This window comes from Meleagris gallopavo, chromosome 14 (genome assembly GCF_905368555.1).
Source record: "Meleagris gallopavo chromosome 14, MGAL_WU_HG_1.1, whole genome shotgun sequence".
Classification (NCBI taxonomy): domain Eukaryota; kingdom Metazoa; phylum Chordata; class Aves; order Galliformes; family Phasianidae; genus Meleagris; species Meleagris gallopavo.
Window position 1 is genome coordinate 13,086,109 of NC_139417.1, and position 18,132 is coordinate 13,104,240.

The 18,132-nt window shown below is 43.6% G+C and overlaps 1 protein-coding gene across 5 annotated transcripts in view; it reads right to left on the reverse strand.

The window, feature by feature from the left end:
- Positions 1 to 18,132, reverse strand: part of CADPS (calcium dependent secretion activator) — a 175,060-nt gene that overhangs the window by 72,937 nt on the left and 83,991 nt on the right. For all 5 annotated transcript variants that reach the window (XM_085236221.1, XM_085236218.1, XM_085236220.1 and 2 more), the window contains exons 10-12: positions 12,236 to 12,344; positions 11,489 to 11,701; positions 1,662 to 1,798 (exon numbers count right to left, since the gene is read on the reverse strand). In XM_085236221.1, the coding sequence (XP_085092347.1) occupies positions 1,662 to 1,798; positions 11,489 to 11,701; positions 12,236 to 12,344 (459 nt within the window). The remainder of the gene's footprint in view (positions 1 to 1,661; positions 1,799 to 11,488; positions 11,702 to 12,235; positions 12,345 to 18,132) is intronic.

Below are 18,132 nucleotides of genomic sequence, written 5' to 3' on the forward strand. Positions count from 1 at the left end.
GATTTGAAAGAAGATCATTAATTGGTGACGCTCTGCAGAGGCAGAAGTCTTGGTGCTGAAGGGGACGCCATCACTCCAGTAGCTTCTACCAAGAAACCTAAACATCTCAATAACAAGCAGATGTACGGCTGGTGGGTGTCTTGAAGAGAAACATTATTAATAATTTTCAGCGAGGCCTTGTGACTATCCTTCAGTCATGAATTTAATTAAAAGGCCGCAGATTCTTCACTGGGCCCGAGGCTGCACAAAGACAAACCAGCTGCAAGCCAACCTGTCAGACATGCATGGATGGGGATGGTCTCCCTAGAGCCAGCCATGCGTGGGGAGCAGAAGCTGCATGCCAAACCTACTGCCTGTTGTAGCAAAGTCCTTGATGGAGCTGGTGAGAAACTCGCTGCAGGTCAGACAGTTCTCCCACCAAGCCTACTCACACCACTTGTGTAACTGGAGCCTTTCCCCAACCCATCCTTACCTCAGGGGACATCCACAACTGTACCTCCTAGCCCTGCCTATCATTAGGAAGGTGATAACCCACTCCTGCTATTTACTGGATCTCAGTCTTCCTGAGATCAACTAGGGTGTGTGGCGCTGGGAGCTGAGCAGATGAGAGAAGCACCACAGTGAAGGTGCACTTGGAGGACAGGATTTGATCTGGACAGGCCTGCTGGCAGATACTCAGCTGTGTTCCCAGTTTGTTGCTTTTAAAAGAATGCCACTCAACAGTGCCAGATCCATGGACTGCAAGCTGGTAAAAGGTGGAGACTGTCAGAGTGGTTCTTCTGCAGGAGAAGCCAGCGATGAAATCCCAGTGTGGAGAATTGTGTGCAGCATGAGGAGGGCAGCAGGTCAGGGTCTGTCTCACACCTTTCAGGACAGGTCCTGCATTTCAGGCCTCATCTGCACCCTCTAGAGAGGCTTCATCCTGTTGTTTTCTCAAAAACTAAGAGCCTCTTTACTCCCGCTCACCAAATCACTAGAAATTCCTTGTTCATGTTGTACTGCTAAAAGTTATTTGACATATAAACTCTCAATAAGAGCCACCAAGCACTGCACCCAGCCAAAGATTACAAGCAGTCATGGAGCATCTCCGTGCCACTGCCATACAGACAATGTTATACAGCAGTGGCCTGAGAGCTGCAATCTTTACTAATGGAACAAACATAATGGGCATGCGACTACATGAGCAAGGGCTGACTGCAGGATCCATCTAGTCCCACCTGTTACCTGCTTGGAATCCCTGCTCATACCGAGACACAGAGCTGGGCAACAGTTATTCCTGGTGTGACTCCATTGACATGGGAGGTGGTACCAGACCGTCATCCTTCCCCTGTTCTTTCATCCATAACACTCTGGAAGGCAGTGTGGGAGGCTGCAAAACACTGCTTCTGCTCTCTACTGCACATCCCCACACAGGAGTTTGTCTTTGCAGGAAGAAACATTTTAAACATTGCAAACAGAAATGATAAAGACAGTGCTACTGGAGAAGAACAGCAGTCAGTTCACTGGAGGTAGCCTCTCAAAAGAAAATACCTCTGGCCCAAATTCAAACCTGGTGCAAACAGAAGTGAATCTTCCAGCAATGGGGGATTAGCCCCCAGTCGTACTAGCTTTGATTTTGCTGGTTGGTGTTTATATCACTAGAGACCAAAGAATATACTTGCCAGACAAGAATAGGAATCATTAAGTCTGTGGTCCAAAGTGAGGCGCTGAACCATCTCAAAGAGTGAAGCGTGGTCAAAGTTACAGGGATTGGAAGAGATAAATTCATCCATGCCATGCTTTTGAGCTCTATCTGCATCTGTTCATTTATACATATAGAGAAAGACACCATTTAGAGAGATATAACATATTTTAGTTGACAAAAACAACAGAAAAATATACAGTATGAAGCATGAAAGCTAAATATCTCTTCTTCCCTACATTGCCATTAACTTTTTTCTTTGCAGGCTACACAGTACACTCTTCACCTCCCATTGTCAACTTGCATCATTTATGGACAATCTTATTGCACTGTTAATGGCTCATTATAGTGCATTTATTCTGTACTTAAAAACAGAACACAAACCCAATAACTTACTCTGTATCTTACAATAGGCTATGAATTAACAGAGTTTTGGCTCAGATAAGTAAATTAGCTCCTATTTAGTTAGTTGTGGTTAATTATAATAGATTCTGCCATTCTAATGAAGTTATATCTGTAGCATTTTTCTCTACATTTACTAGGTTTTCTAGGTATCAAGCCAGTTACGTCGCTCTTTATTCAAATGCCAACATTTGTCTCCCCATGGCAATTTTTTGCTAATGGCAACGTTAAATGTTACCTCAAAGAAATAAAAAGATGCTCTTTTAAACATTGCTAATAAGTTAAATTGATGTGTAGTTTGTTAGCACTGAGAAAGTAACCTGATAGTGTGCTGGAGCTGCCAGTCATCCTGACAGGGACAAAATTCCCTCTGCTCGGATTCCGAGCTGCCATTTTTGGGTGAATTAACAGTCTCACCATACTCACACTTCTCTGCTTTGGTGACGTTTATGGGCACTAACTCCTAGCGGCTAATTAATTAAACTCAACATAGTTAACTAGAAGTACACCGGTTGAAATGAAGCCACTGATCCAGCCTGGGTGCGGCCAGCCGGGACCCTGCTGGGAGCAGTCTTTGTTCCACCAGTGACCGGGGAATTAAAAGACACCTTTCACTCGGTTTTGTCTGTGCTCAGCTTCCTACTATATGGGTTCTTGCCAAATCCTCGACAAATAGAATGGGATTTAAATCCTTCCCCTGTTTATAGCCTCCTAAGGGAACTGGGTGGCCTTGAAACAATGTGGCTGAAAGGACACAAAAATGCAGTTTTCCACAGTAGTACCATAAGGTAACTGTATTTGTTTCAAAACAAAATTGCTCTTTACCAGAAGAAACAAAAATCCTTAATTAAAAAGAAAAAATAAATTAAAAGGAGCTTTAAATGATAATGAGATAGTATTCTTTTATGTATGTTTTATTTAACTATTTATATTAATCTGTGAAGGATGGCATGCATTCCTAACTGCCTCGCACACGTCTGCGCTCTCAGATTTTGCTGATCATTGGAAGCAATCTTTGCATTTTCTGTATAGTCTGTCGTTAGCTATATACAAACCATATAAATAACATCACCCACTGGAAGGAAATCAGACAAATTAAAACATATAACATTTCAATTAGCTGCTAGCAATACTTAATTCAGCAGTAGCTGGCAATTTTCCTCATTAAAACCCTGCTGAATAAATGCTGATTTCAATTGCATCCTCCCCCTCCCCTATTTTTTTTACAGCCAGTTCTATGCTTTTTGCTGGTCCATTCCTCTAGTCCATCCCATACACTGAATCCTGCCTGCCTCCCCTTTGCCTCTCCCTGCTCCCAAGCCCCCTCTCTGCCTCCTGGCAGCTCTGTGCATTTGGTGCAGAGGAAGCAGCACCGAGGTGGCAGCACCAGGTCTGGCTCTGAGGACAGGGACAACCTCCTCGGTCAGAGCATCACCGTCATGGCAAAGCCAGTCTCCAGCTTTCTGCCCCATCATCTGTCCCTTTGGGCCAAGATCCATCTGACAGAGCTCACTCCCGAAGAGTTCCCCCCGTGCTGGTTTTGACCTATCTCCATCGCCCACAAAATGCTCTAGCAGATATTATCAGACTATTTTTAATGGGTTGTTGCTCTCCCGGGTTCCTCGGAGTTGACTGCAAGCTGACAAATTGGCTGGAGGCCTTAATTTGCCAGCTTCACTCAGAGATTTTATTACTTTTCAATTAGGAGCCCTGATACACTGTCAATCCTCTTGCTCTGCAAGCAAGGCTCTGAGATTTGAGTAAATCAGCTGGAAATGTGAAGAGTCCTCTAGCCCTTTAGCTGGTGAACTTTCCTGAGCAGATGTGTGAGAAAGCATGTTGGAAATGAAGTTTTTTACTCCAAACTAATCAAATTTCCACCACTTTGTGTTCTCTGAGCAATTTCTTGGCAATTGCTGAGCACTGGCACGGCCCTTGAATGGCTCACGACCATCCGTGCTCAAGGGCAATTGTACTTGTGCTTATCAATTCCACTTGTACACATTACTGCATTGGGCACCTCCTGGACACCCATTCCCCCAAACCTCCCTAGCTCAGAACAACCACTGGAGAAGGAGGAACTGAGCATGACACTGTATGAGCTTGCATGATCAAGATGCACTTCAAGGAAATATGAGCATGAGTTCTGCTCGCTCAGTGATTCAAAGCATGGTTCTCTGACATGGAAAGGAAGATGAACAGCTCTCCATGCACCAGCCCAGTGCTGCAGGTCCCGCACCCCGAGCCCCAAGGTGTTGGGCTGGGTGTGCACCCACCACGGGGCTGCAGCAGGTGTGGTGGAACAGGAGATGTCTGGAGGATGGTCAGACACACACGGACTTCATTAAAATGCCACATCTGTACTGCTCTAGAGGTTTAAAAGTCTTAAGAATATTCAGGAGCAGGTTTCAAAGGACAGTCATACTCTAAACTCAGCTTCCTTTAATTATTAGAAAATAAATGTGCAATCTGCAATTTTCATTTTGATTTCTCCAGGGGACTCAATTTAAAATGAAATTTAGGAATCAAACTTTACCAAAAGCATTAAATCCCTAGAAAAACACGAAAAGACAAGGAGGGATCTAAATATATTGTAATGTAATATATTCCTCCACTACACAGAGCTGAACTGTCAACATCTGCCTATAAAGTTACACGTACAGTCCACCCTTGTTCAAAATGCCTTGCAGAGTTTATATGAGATTTTTAACAAAATGGGAATGGCTAATATTTATACCCAAACTGTACAGCTAATTTGTAAGTACTTTAAATTAATTGTTTCACTCAAATACGGCTGCTTTTTTGACCCTACTCTGTTATTCCAATCAAAAAGAAAGGAGAAACCAAAGAAAGAAAGTTATACGATGCTCCAGTAACTTACAATCCCTTTCCAAGGTGCTGTGCCAAGCTAGCTGGTGCTCCTTTGTTCAGCTCCCAGACAAAATGCTGCTGCAGGCCCACAGAAGTTATCTTACATATTTAGACAAGCTGCACACAAGTGCAGCTGAAAGGTGTTCGATGGTGGTCTCAGAAGGGAGGCTGCGAGGAGAGGTAAATTGGCAGCACAGCCTCCACAAACCTTTCTTCTCCCAAACTACAGACCCCAGCTTTTGTGTTACACATGGGAGCTTACATTATTGTCTCCTCTTAACTACTGCCTTTTTCATTTTGCCCATCTTTATCCAGTTTGCATCTTACACTGAGTCCATTAACTAGCCCTCCGCCAAACACACACCCTGTGCAAGTGTTTGATATCAGAGCCGCTGGGATTTGCCAGCGCTGGGAACACAAAGATTTAAACAACAGCAATAGTGAAAAACAAAGGACTGTCCCACCATTTTGCTCTGCGAGGGCTCTCTTCCTCTTTATCTAAATGTTGTTTAAAAAGGAAGAGACAAAATAGTCAAATCTCTCACTCCTGGATTTTTTATTTTTTTTTTTAATATGTATTTCACTGCCCTCTGCATTTCTTTGGCTGCAGTGATAATTTTGGCAGATTTTGCTCTGAGAGCAGTGAAGTTAATAACGGGGGACAAGCTCCATAAAAGAATTCTTGTTATAAAAGGCTGCAGGTAGCCATTTTATTGTAAGAATTTTTTACTTGGGATTTCTTTCTTTTCATTAATGAATGACTTCTAGTACCAAAGGCAACTTAAAAATCCAGTAAATTTAAAACACGTTTGTTGGTTAAAAAAAGACAAAAAACAAACAAACAAAAAAACAACAACCAAAGAACTGTAAATTAAAAGGTGACTTTGTATCCTACTCATCTGGAAAATGTGTGCTTGTCATATCTGCTTGACATTACAAGAATGGAGATGTGGTTTGGACAGTAACAAACAATGACACTAGTCAACCTCATCAGGAGACATGAAATAAAGGAATGACAATGATTGATGGCAGCTATTCATTTACAGATACGTCTGGAAAAGTCTTCACTGGCACAGTCGGGCAAGTGGGAGAAGTTCTCTGGGCTCGGGGGCTCAAGAGCAAAGAGGAGCTCCTATGAGCTGCCAGAGCATGGGCTGCAACTTGGGATGGACACACCGAGCGGAGCAAGGGGTTTCCTTAGCCAATATCAGTGTTCTGGGGGAAAATCCACACGCTGGGCTTAAAAATGCCCGGGTGCTGGTGAGGAGCCAGCTGCTAGCAGCCAGGCCATGACTTACCCATCCCCTCTCAGCAGCACCACAGCACGGCCACTCCCAAAGAGCCCCCACAGCCGCGCTGCGTGCAGCCTCCCTGAGCTCGCCTCCTCCTCTCGTCTTATCCTGACTTAGAAGATAGCCTGGTGTTTAATCGGCTGTTTAGTCTTTTGTTTTATGGCATCTTGCTGCAAACAAATTCTCTCCTGCTTGAGTTACGATTTTAAGAAACAATTAAGAATGTTCCTGTAAATCACCAGACGCACTGCGCGCTGAATTGAAACCTACGTTACCTGCTGCTTGGTAGTTAAGTGAATGGGAATTTGTACTATGCACTGACATAACTCCTTGTGCACTAAGTTAAAGACACGTTTTTAGAAGAGCTATTTATAATACAAAACAATGCTTCACAGCGTTTTTATATCTATTTAAAAATATTTTGAATTGGATGACTGCGGAACCCCGTGAATTTGTATTTTATCAGTTAGAGCCTCATGCTTCTTAAAGCATGTAAAAGTGATTTACAGGCTATTTTTAAATTCATGCAAGTTATGTGAGAACTGAATTAACATTTTGATTCTGCATTCCTGCAATGAAGCATCTGCAAGTTGACAATACAGAAGACACAACAGCGTTCTCATGATTTCTCTATCTATCTAACAAAAATAAAGCAATTAAAGCACAAAACTAATAAAATAATCTAATAGGATAGCAATGCATTGTAGTGCAAATACATGTAATGTTGCCAGACCCAAGTTCATTCATTCATTCACTCTTTCTTTCTTTCTTTCAAAGTGGCAAAAATCTGTATTTCCGTCAAATTGAACTTTTAGTAATAAAGTCTGGTAAGAATCCTCTTTGGAAATCCAAACATTTAGAAAAGAAAAAAGAAAGAAAAAAGAAAGTGTCTGCTGAGAAGGAATTCTGCCTGCTACCCAGGGGTATAGTTAACACACACACACACATACTCACACACAGAAAAGAAGAAGAAAAAGAAACAAAAGGAGAAAAAAAGGAGTCTTGCTAGATGGCCAGGAGGGATGACACCGCCTGTTCCTTCTCATAATTGCATTCAGATACTCCGGATACATATTTGCCAGCTCTCATGACCCACTGATGCTATTCCCTCCTAAGGAAAGCAGGCACTCACCAGGTATTAAAGAAGCAAGATTTTGGCACCAGTAAAGGATTTGTACAGTGCGTACTTAAGCCTGAACAAAGACTAAGGAGGAGCTCTTTTACAGCACAACTTTGTGCTTTTATCTTTTTCAGAGCAGGTGTTAAAGTAGGAAAAGGTAACGACTGAGGACAAATTAACAATTCCCCTGTCTTATCCTTCAGCAATGGCTGGTGGCTGAGACCCCCACTAACATATTTGGTTATGATAATTTAGGGGATGCAGCAGCCCCTCTGTGTCTGACACATTTAAGTCAGAGCGGGTTGGGGTCCTTGCCAAAATAATCCCCCGCTGTATTGGCGTGGAACTACCAAACCTGGAGGAGTTGGGCTCGTGCGTGGAGGTGGAGGGGTGGGTTTTGGCTCCTTGGAGTCCTGCACCTCGTCTAGAGCTCGCCGGGCTCCTGCCCTACCTTTCTAGGCTCTGAGCAGTCCGTGGTTAGCCCCGCTTGCTGGTGCGCTGCACCAAGCTCGGCATCGGAACAGAAAGAAAGGATATTGTCAGAGTGCAAAATGATCTGTTTTCAGGCAGTAAGCAGTCAACTAGATGTAAATTCCATGAAACAAAAGAAGGTATTATTTACAGTTTTATTGTGATGTTAATTAATATTTACATCTTGGAATGAAAAATAGAGATGTTAATGATTGGCTTTACTAAGAGGATCACTTGATGCCAATGTGAAAGCCAGGGAGAGAAGGCAATTATGCAAACATCACATGCATCCTAATTTCAGTATGGAAACTTACATTTCAAACCTAAATTCAGGAAAATAACATGGAAAGTTTGTACTACAAAATCTAAACATGAGAAAGATTTAAGAGAAAAAAAAAGCACATTGCATACGTCAGATAATCTAGTCTGATTATCTGAGCTGTGCTAGCTACAGGGAAGCACTTACCCTTGAGTCCAGCTAGAAGTTAGCAGGGTAAGAAGGAACAAACCAGAATAACATAAAGACTAGCAACAAGGCTCAGGAAAGCAGACAGGAGCCCTAACCTAGCAGCTAAATATTTGGGTTCAAGCAAAGAATGAAAAAGAAACTTAAAAGAAAACCAAACCAACCGAAAAAAAAACCAAAACACTTACAGCTGAAAATTTCTTATGAAGCTCAACAAACCTAGCTACAGATCATGGGGGAACAAATCATTACAAATTCTCAAAACAACCAACTCTTTGTATATGGCGTGATTAACAGTCATTAAATATAAACAAACATTAAAAATGAAATATAAGCACAAGTGATATGTAAGACAATTACTGACCAATCTTTCATGTTGAAAAGAAAAGGGGTCTGAAAAAAATGAATGCTGAGCATGTTTGGGAATTTTGTTCAATGCATCACTAACACAGAATGAACAAAGATTGGTGCTTTCAGACAAGTGACCACTTTTATGAAGCTTAAATATTACCAAAAGGTATAATATGTATTGGCAGCATCATTGACTACAATACTGTGCATGATTTCAACATTAAACAAGAACAGTTTTGTTTTCTTTCTTTTGTAATGCAACTACTGGAGAAAAGCACAGCTTTGCGGTAATGGATTTTTTCTTTTAAATTATAGCAAAATAAAAAAAAGCAAAACTTTTCACTCTAACGGGCATTGTTCACCCACATAAAAGGGACTGTAGAGTCATACAAAAATTAATGAATAGCAGGATCTATTTTTTCAGTACTTAAAATGCAAATAAAATATATTCCACCCTTGTTTGGAGCTGTCTGTTTGCTTCCAAGTCAAGTTCTGCTATCGAATGGCGGATGAGAATTTAAGTAGTGCTCTAAGTTTGTATTTACTCACTTAAATGAGATGGGAACCAAATAAATTCACTATTGCTCCCAAGTTTTCCCAACAGTAAAATGTGTTCTTTCCAGGTTTCTGCTCAACAGACAGCTCCGGCACAGGAGCGGAAGGCTGGATTTTCTCTGCATGTGCATGCATGTGCATGTGCCATTTCGGACTGCTACAACATGAACGCTACAACAACAGTTACTCATCAAACTGCTTAACATTTACTTCTTTGCAAATCCTTCATTTACCATAGCCTTAATAAGCACAAAAACATGACAGGTATAAAGATAAATGTACAAGAATAAAATGTCTCGTGAAAGTCCTTACCTTTCTGCAGGCCAAAAAATAAAAAACAAACCAAAAACAACCGATAACAAACCAAGACCCTTTTAAAAATGCAGTACTTGATCTGATTGAATTTAAAGACTGAAGGAGCTGAGATATGTATTTGTGCATTTAAGACTCGTGTAAGCCATCATGTATGGCATGCATGATTCACTTCTGCCTCTCATTATTAAACTGCTGCACCCATTGACTATTCCAACGAGCACTGCTGCATACAAACATTAAAATATGAAAACTGAGCAGGTCTTGCTCTTGAGATGAAGGGCTTCTACAGCATGCTTCCTTCCTCCTCTTAAAAGAAGGAGACCCTATGCACAAAAAGGTTTGAGAGGGATCCAGGTCCAAGGTGGGAGGAGGAAGGAATACTGAGGAGCAAAGGAACGATGTGCCTAGCCAGAGGACGCCGAAGAAGCAAGTTGTCATTGCAGTGAGGAGCTGACCAGCTTCCATGCCTTGGCACAATGCAACACAACACAGCATGGGAGAGCCTGAATGATCTGGGTTCGGAGCTGGTACAAGTGAGAGAAGCTGAGGTCAGATCCTGCAGGTCCCGGGTGAGATCTCCCAGGAAACCAAGCAAGGTTTGGCTTCCCTCACATGACTGTGAATGGGGACAACATACCCAAAGGCTCATGGTCCTGAGTGCCTCCTCTTCCACCCCAACAACTTGTGGACTAAACGTTCTTGGAAGAGGTAGATGCAACCCACTTGTGGCCAACTCCCACCTCCCATCTCGGAGTTCTGAGAGGTTTTCTTCCTTCTCAATCCCAACCCTTCAAACCTTTTCCCCCCAAATCATTTACATGAATAGGCTGAACACAATGAGGGGCACTGAGATGAAAATACTGCCTATGTTTACCAAGATGCATCATGCTATGTCCTCATTCACAGCAGCAGCAATGCAAGACAGCAGGGAGTCCAAAATATGCAGGCACATGGAGGGGACACACGTAAGAAAAGGCAAGCAGTGGTTTTCTGCTGTAAAACGAATCACTGAGATGTATACCTCGCGCTATCGTTTTTTATAAATACTGACGTGAAGCTAAAATGATATAAAAGATGCCCAAATCAGTAAGCAAGGAGTAGATTTTCTGAGTTGCTTATAATGACGTATTCAAAATCTGAAAAGCCTTACAATTTTATCTGCTAAAATCTGGTGTAATTGGGTGACTTTGCTAATATTTACTACTTTTCCTTATTTCCCTCATACTCAGTTTTGCTGAAATGAGCAAGAAGTGCTGCATGTTACACAACAAAGGGATTCGAGACACTACTGAGACCCTCCAGAAAAATGAGTGAGGAGGGATTTGTCTGGTTTATAATCAAATGTAATTTAGAAGACAAAAGAAATTGCTCTAAATTTCAAATTAACTGAATTGGATATAACGGCACAGGACACACAGCACAGCCACAACTTAAAAGATGATTGCTTTAAATTCACATCTAACTGGCCTGCAAAGCAACCTGTTAAAAATACCATATGTTTTCCTACAGTTGAATATTCAACAGGAGACCTCTTTTTGTGTGTGCATTTCATACTTGCAAGATTTGCACCTGTAGTTCTGAGCACGTGATACATTTGATAGACAGCTAATGGCACTAATGAATTGCTCTGATCTGGGTCTGCAGTTTATTGTGTGGGGGTAAGACGGGCGTGTGCAGAAAGCAAGCTGGGTTGCAGGCTCTCAGATCCCAGTCTCTTCTCCATCAAGTATTGCACTTTCAAATACTCATTAACAATTTCCCCAGGGAATTTGGTTTCTCGGGCTTGGTTGTGTTAAACAGACAAGTTAAGTGATTCTGGATCCAATGATGTAAAAAGCAGCTTAATGATAATGAAAAAGATTTGTTTTGGAGTCAGAAACATGTGCGTGAATATTGATTTACATCAGTGCAGAAAAATCTTTCCATCAAAGACTTCTGCTGTCTAGGAGAACTTATTTACTTACAAAATTGAGAGATTGGGGCGTCTAGCTGGGGAACGTTTCCTCCTTTAGCATTTAGCTTTTGCACTTGGGTAGGTGGCACAGGTTTGTGAGACTGGCCGGTGGCTCGGTACATGGCTTGGACCCACAGGATGCGGTCCTGCTCATCGTCACTTGCAAAAATCACTGTGTCTCCTTCCTTCACAGCGTTGAAGAATGCTCTGCCACCTTCCAAACCTGGCAGGAGAGGAAGGCAGGCTTTGAAAATGGCAAGAGACTTTGAGGCTGATGACAGGCTCCCCCTGGCCACCCCCCAGTCCTGATGCACTGGGTGCCCCCAGCAGAGCCAGTGCTCTCCCTGCACAAGAATTGCTTTGTTGGATGCTTGCTTCTATCCCTGCCCTGATTCAGTGCCCATCTTCCCGTCTCCCCACCACCAGAATAAGCCTGGAAGCAAGGTCTTGACCACAAACCGACAGTGTCTTTCGCCATCTCCTCTGAGGGACATTTATCCATAGCATGATGAGTGTTAAGCATCTAATTCACTTAGGCTCCCTAGAAAAGACAAGCCTCCCTCTCCTCTTGTGCAACTCCTCTCAACTCCTTCCCATCTATTTATAGCAAAGTTATGCATAGCTAATGATCAGCCTAAACACAAACATATTTACAATAATGGTGATCACAGTTCAGCTGCAAGCAGGGGGAAAGCATCCCAGCCAGAGGCTGTTAAGCATCAAAAGCACCCGCAGCAGAGAGAGGCTGGTGCCATACCTGGCTGCGGGTCGGTGTAGTCCACAGTGTATCCGTCGAGCTGCAGCAGCTCTTGAGGCTCGGCTTTTTTCTCCCGGTAGCTGCACATAGCAAATGTATATTGACTAACCTGAAGAAAATCACAAAGTTAAGATGGCATCAGGTGATCACGACAAGAAATCCAAATTGTACATTTATGCATTGAGAGGGATTGGGGTGTCAGGGGATCATTTCTCATGAGGCTGAACTTCTAACACACATTCTCAAAGCACTCTCCTAACATACCCTCATTCTCCACGCCGGTACACACAGTGGTTTGATTTCCTCCCAGTGAGGAAGAACCATGCGTTAGAAAGCTCTATCACTCATCCCCAGACAAGTGCAAGAGTGACACCCTGTCACAAACAATGTGAGCTAAATTGCTAGGTGCCAGTCATATTAAAGCAATCTTAAGATCCCACTGATCTCGGCAGTTGTTGTCATCAGTGCTGTAAATGGCAGCTCTCACTCCTCTGAGGTACCATCTGCATGACACGATACATTCAATGTCAAGCTCTTGACGGAAGCCGACTCAGCTGCGGGGCTCGGCCGGTCTCTCCCATCGCCGCTGGGGGCCCATCAGCCTGCATCAAGACCCCGCGCGTGCTCCCCGCACCACGATCTGGATGGGCAGTGAGAAGCCCGGCCGGAGAGGAGAGGATTCTCTGTGCTCCAGGCTAAGAACTCACGGGGAAATTTACTGTCAAATGATTTCAAATGACTTTGGTAAGGTTGTGTCACATCCTGGACGCTTTACGTAATTTTATTAGTGTGGACGTTTTCTTGACCTCTGGAGAAAACTTTGACTTCTGAGGGATCTTTCAAACTCTGGTGGGTGGCAACAGATCATGCTCGTCATTTCTGGGAAGTTGGGAGAGATCCTGAAACATGGGCTCCACGTGAGTGGCTGCACTCTGCATCACCCGAGCAGCTGGGGGATTTTGCCTGTTAACTGTTCTGTTACAAATCTACAAACAGCATATATTTCAGTGGCACCTTTCACTAATAAATGCTATTTATTTAAGTCAGGGGACCCGGTTGAGCATCCCCAGCCAGCGCTCGGTGTCTTGCTGCCCTCTGCGGGCTCTGCTAGCTGCCAGCCTGCCTGCACCGTGCCTTCCTCCAGGAACAGCTCCAGCATCCACCTAAGAATAAACCCTATCATTAACACATTTGTGGGAGGAAGGCTGAAAGTGATGCTTTAAGCATCTTGCAACTTCCTTAAAGCTACCAGCTCTGAGGAAAGATTGACAAGTAACAGACCAATAGCAGGAGCACACCAGTGCATATTATATGCTATGAACTTTGAATGCGTACCGTCGTACCGGCAACATGAAAATTAAAAAGATTAACACGAAGAAATCTAAAAATAACCTGCTGCCCCTCTGCACAATATTCAGACGACTCCCGCAGCGTTCATTCAGTTAGAATAACAGTGTATTGCTGCCATCTCCTGGACAAATTCCTGAATGTGCCTTATTCACAGTACGATCCCGGGGATTTCACCCAAAAGGCAAGGATTTGGTTCCTCTGCCTCAGTCAGTCTGAACTTCAGGGACTGTGTTATGACAAATGCAATTCCTGAAATGAGTCAGTGCTAATCTAAGCTGACATGACTGAAAACATTGAAACAAGTCATGCTTTCCTTTCGTCCTTAGGCTCTAAGCAACAGGTAAAACCCATTCAGTAGTTAAGAATTTCTTCTGTTCTGACACTGAATTTGAGGTCTGAATGTTAAATTCTTCCTCACATTCAAATAATTCACTTCATCTTTGGCTCTAGCATATATTATTAATCTCTATCAATAAAGCAGCTGTACCAACACAACCATAAAAAATGGAAACATATACAGGCACTTCAAAGCTTATACTTCTCACATTAAAAGTTACAGAAGAGAGATTATAGAACCATAGAATGGCTTAGTTTGAATGGGACCTTAAATATCATCAGACTCCAACCCATGCTGTGGGCAGGTGTGGACAAAAGATTTGGTGGAGTCATTCTGGGAGACGAGCAGTGCAAACTGCTCTCTTGTTCGTATCCACATGGTTTCCTTAGAAGCTGCTCTACATCATTATTACAAGAGGTCTCTTAGAGAAACCTACAAGTCACTCTACAACATGCAACCAGCCAGGACTGCTACGAACGTCCTCTGGAAAAGGAGCCAATGGTGCCATACAGAGCGCCTGCACAAATACAACTCCAGCCAGCATCTTGTGTGCAAGATGTGATATGCCAATTTATTGCTTGGGGCCAGAAACAAGCTGTGCTCTGGCCACTAGCAAGATGTGGTTCCTTCCATTTATGAGTAGTGGTAAAGAAAAATCTTACAAAATGAGATTCTAGAAAGCTTGATATGACACTGTCATGTTTCACTGCTGAACAGCGCTGCAGGGTCAAGTGGAGATTGCAGTTAGCCTCTCATCAGCCCTCTAAAATACAGAGCCTGCCATCTGCAAAAGCTGGCCAGACCAGAGAAACAGTTAATAGCAGAAATTAATCTTGCAGCCTGCTGAGTTCACACTGAACCATAGCTGAGTATGAGAGTGAGCGAGCAGATGGGATGGGCGAGATGAATGGTTTGAGTAATTGAAAAAAGCATGGATAGAGAGGAAGCTGAAGGAAGACTGAGGGGAAATCTCTGCCCAGTGAGGGACAAACTCTCAAAGCAACTGGGATTTGATCCAGGGACCAGATGAGGGCCAGGAAAGGAGCAGCTAAGGAAGCTGAACTGAGTGAAGCTCAAGGAAGAGAAATAATCCAAGGCTGTTCTGGCTGGTTTCTTATAAAAAAGTAAAGTGGTTTAGAGAATAATTTGAGACAGAAGAACAGAAGGAACAAAACAGGGGAAAAAAAAGAGGAAGGCAAAGAAATTGAGAGAAGAGGAAAGAAACAGCAGGAGACAAATGCCAAAGTTCACTATTCCCAGGCTGCTAAATTAGATCTGACTTTCTTGGCATTCGACCATATTCTGTCACCAGCTATATAATCCGAGTGATTAATAAATATAGTAGGTATGTATTAACCAGTACTGACTTTACCCTTGTTTTTCCACCAAATACTCCTGCTCTAGCCAGCAATGCTTGCCTGAGAATCCAGCTCAAACTTGTTAATTGTTGTCCCTTGCACTCTGAGCACAACACAGCTCAGTCATCCGCTTTCCTTTTTCCCAGTGTTGACATAACACTGCCCCACTTGGGTTAAATTCTTAAACGGACCTTTCCTGGATTAACAGCATGCATTTTGTCCCAAGGGAGAGAAACTGTGCTAAGACACTGCCAGTTGTAATACAGCTTTCTACTTTGATGGGAGACTCTTGTCCTCTGGTTGCAGCTGTATGTTGCCTCCCGAGCCCTTTACTGACACAAATGAGCAGAGGAAATGATCTAGCTTAAAGAAACAAATGTGAAAACAACAGTTTTCACATCTCAGCACATCCATTCATCCCTAAACAATTGCACGTAGCAGTTGTCCTAGCTTCTCCCTCCAAGCACGTGTGTTTTCTTTGGGCAGGTCTGCCTCATGGGAAGCTGTGCCCACACCACCAGCTCGCCTATGTACAGGCATCCAGGTGCAAGCAGACGTGTAGCTGCTTAACCAGCAGCTTCCAAATGTTTTGTATCAACCACCAACACTCAAGGGTTCCTCAGCATTCATTGCCTATGCCCAGTTCCCAGTGAGGAACATGATTTAGTACGGTTGCAGGGACCAGCTGTAGGTCATTCTCTTTGATTTGAGGACCACAGGCTGGCACTGCAGTGTAGTACACTGCGATGTTGTGGAATTATTTCCTAGTTCAGTTGGTTATGCAGATTTACTGAACACTTACTTTGTTTCATTTCAACCCAAGTTAGCTGAGTTTTGCTAAAAGCAGGAGCTGTCACCATTACTCTAAGTTATAATGAGTGTGGGGAGTCTGTCACTAGAACAATAGATCCAGGCGTAGACACTGCAACTGGTTTTAATCTGCAGAGAGTTGATCTGCATCCAACAACATTCTGCAAACACCATGAGACACAATCAGACAAAATCTGCTTCCAGCTACTCAGCAGACATGTCATCCAGGTACCATGGAGTGTTACTTCCCATATGCTGCCAGCGCACAGAAATGGGGTTATGACAAGAGGAAAACAGATTCAGTCTGAAATCTCAATGTAATTAATTCACTTGCCCTTAAGAATCATTAGAGGAGATTTCCTATCACAGAACTGGCAAGCCCACCAAAACCAGCAGCAGTGTTATTGCCAATGGAGCACATTAGACCATGCAAAGAATTAATGCAAGCTCTGTCAGCTACCAAAAATCCCAGCCTCTGCGTGATCAAGGGTCCAATTGACAAACCGACTGAAATTTGTATGCTGTGCTCAGTTAGCTGATATAGCAACTTATGAAACACAACATCTGTGCTGGATAGACATTTTCTTTCCCAACCAGTCATAGAGAACGTTGCCCTAAATCATCCCATTGCTTTCTCTTACCACTGCCATTGGCATGACTGCTGCCTTTACGAAGCATTTTCCTCACTTGTGATGCTGCGGACCATTTCCATCTAAGCTCAGGGCCATATTCTGCCATCACTTTCACACTGCATATCTCAGGATTTAAAATTAGGCAAGTAACGAGTCTCTGCCATGTAATTTACATCTAATCAGTATTCTGCTCTTCTGCTGCTCATCTCAAAGGGTGTCTACGAGAAGGGTGGGCAGTGTGCGGAGAGGACTGCGATTCATTCGGAAGAGAAAACTCTCCCCTGTGTTACATGGGTGCCTGCAGTAGAAACGCACCTGAGCTCCCCAGGCCGCACCACACTGCCCACCCTCACCAAGGGGGGAATGAGCACTGCCCAGCAATGCATGTGCTGAAGGGGTGAGGCCCAGCTACAGAAGCAGCACAAAGGAGCTGCTCTCACCCACTGCACCCAAACAAACCATCTCCTGTACAGCTTCCACAGACACAGAAGGTGCGAGGGATTATTCCGCCCAAATTACAAGAGAGTTACTGCTCCTTTCCCCTTCTTTGCAGGGCTTACAGGAGCCAAGTATCAGTGGGAACACTCCCTGTAAAGCTCCTTTTTCTCCATACATGTGCAAAGCCTCCGTTCATACTGGTGAGGCATCGCTGACAGGAAAGAGCCAAACTGCCATCAACACCTTCCTCCACAGTGCTGCCTATGCAGCTTGGCACCTTTGTGCCTTGTTTAGATGAGGATGAGGAGTCTGAGTATTTATTACCATGAATTTCTTAACCTCTGGTACCAGACACGACTGCAGAGCACTGAAGGAACTGGGGCTGAGCCAGCTGCCTCCATCTGAATCAGGGAATGAGGGGCAGGAGAGGACGTGGGAGTGGGGGGAAGAGGTTACTCTGCAAGAGAGGGGAGAGGTATGGCAGAAGATGTTACAGGTAAGGGACAGAGACGAGGGATGAGAAAGGAAATATTTATTCATCCACACTTACAGCCCTGACCTGTAGGCAGTGTCAGATGCTGACCTCACTGCGATATCCCAAAGAGATTTTATGCTTTGAACTCCAGCTCTTGGCACTGGTGCCAACAGGAGCCTGGTGCAGCTGACTGAACTCCTAAAACACAGCCTGATCCCTGTCCATTCTTCCTGCAGCCAGGCCAGCTCACTGTCCTGCTGGGGCTACTCCCTGTCTGTGCTCAGCAGAGTTCAGAGCATTCTGGACATCAACACCTTTACTGCCAATCCCTGCTCATATCAGCACCCATCCTTTGCATTGCATGAAAAGCAAATGACAAACATACGGACAGCAAAGTATTTTTATTCCATCTTTATTGCCTGCTGACATGTTCAATATGCTCAAACTACATCTGAGGGACTGCATAGAGAGTGTTTCTTGTTTATATTTGATGTACG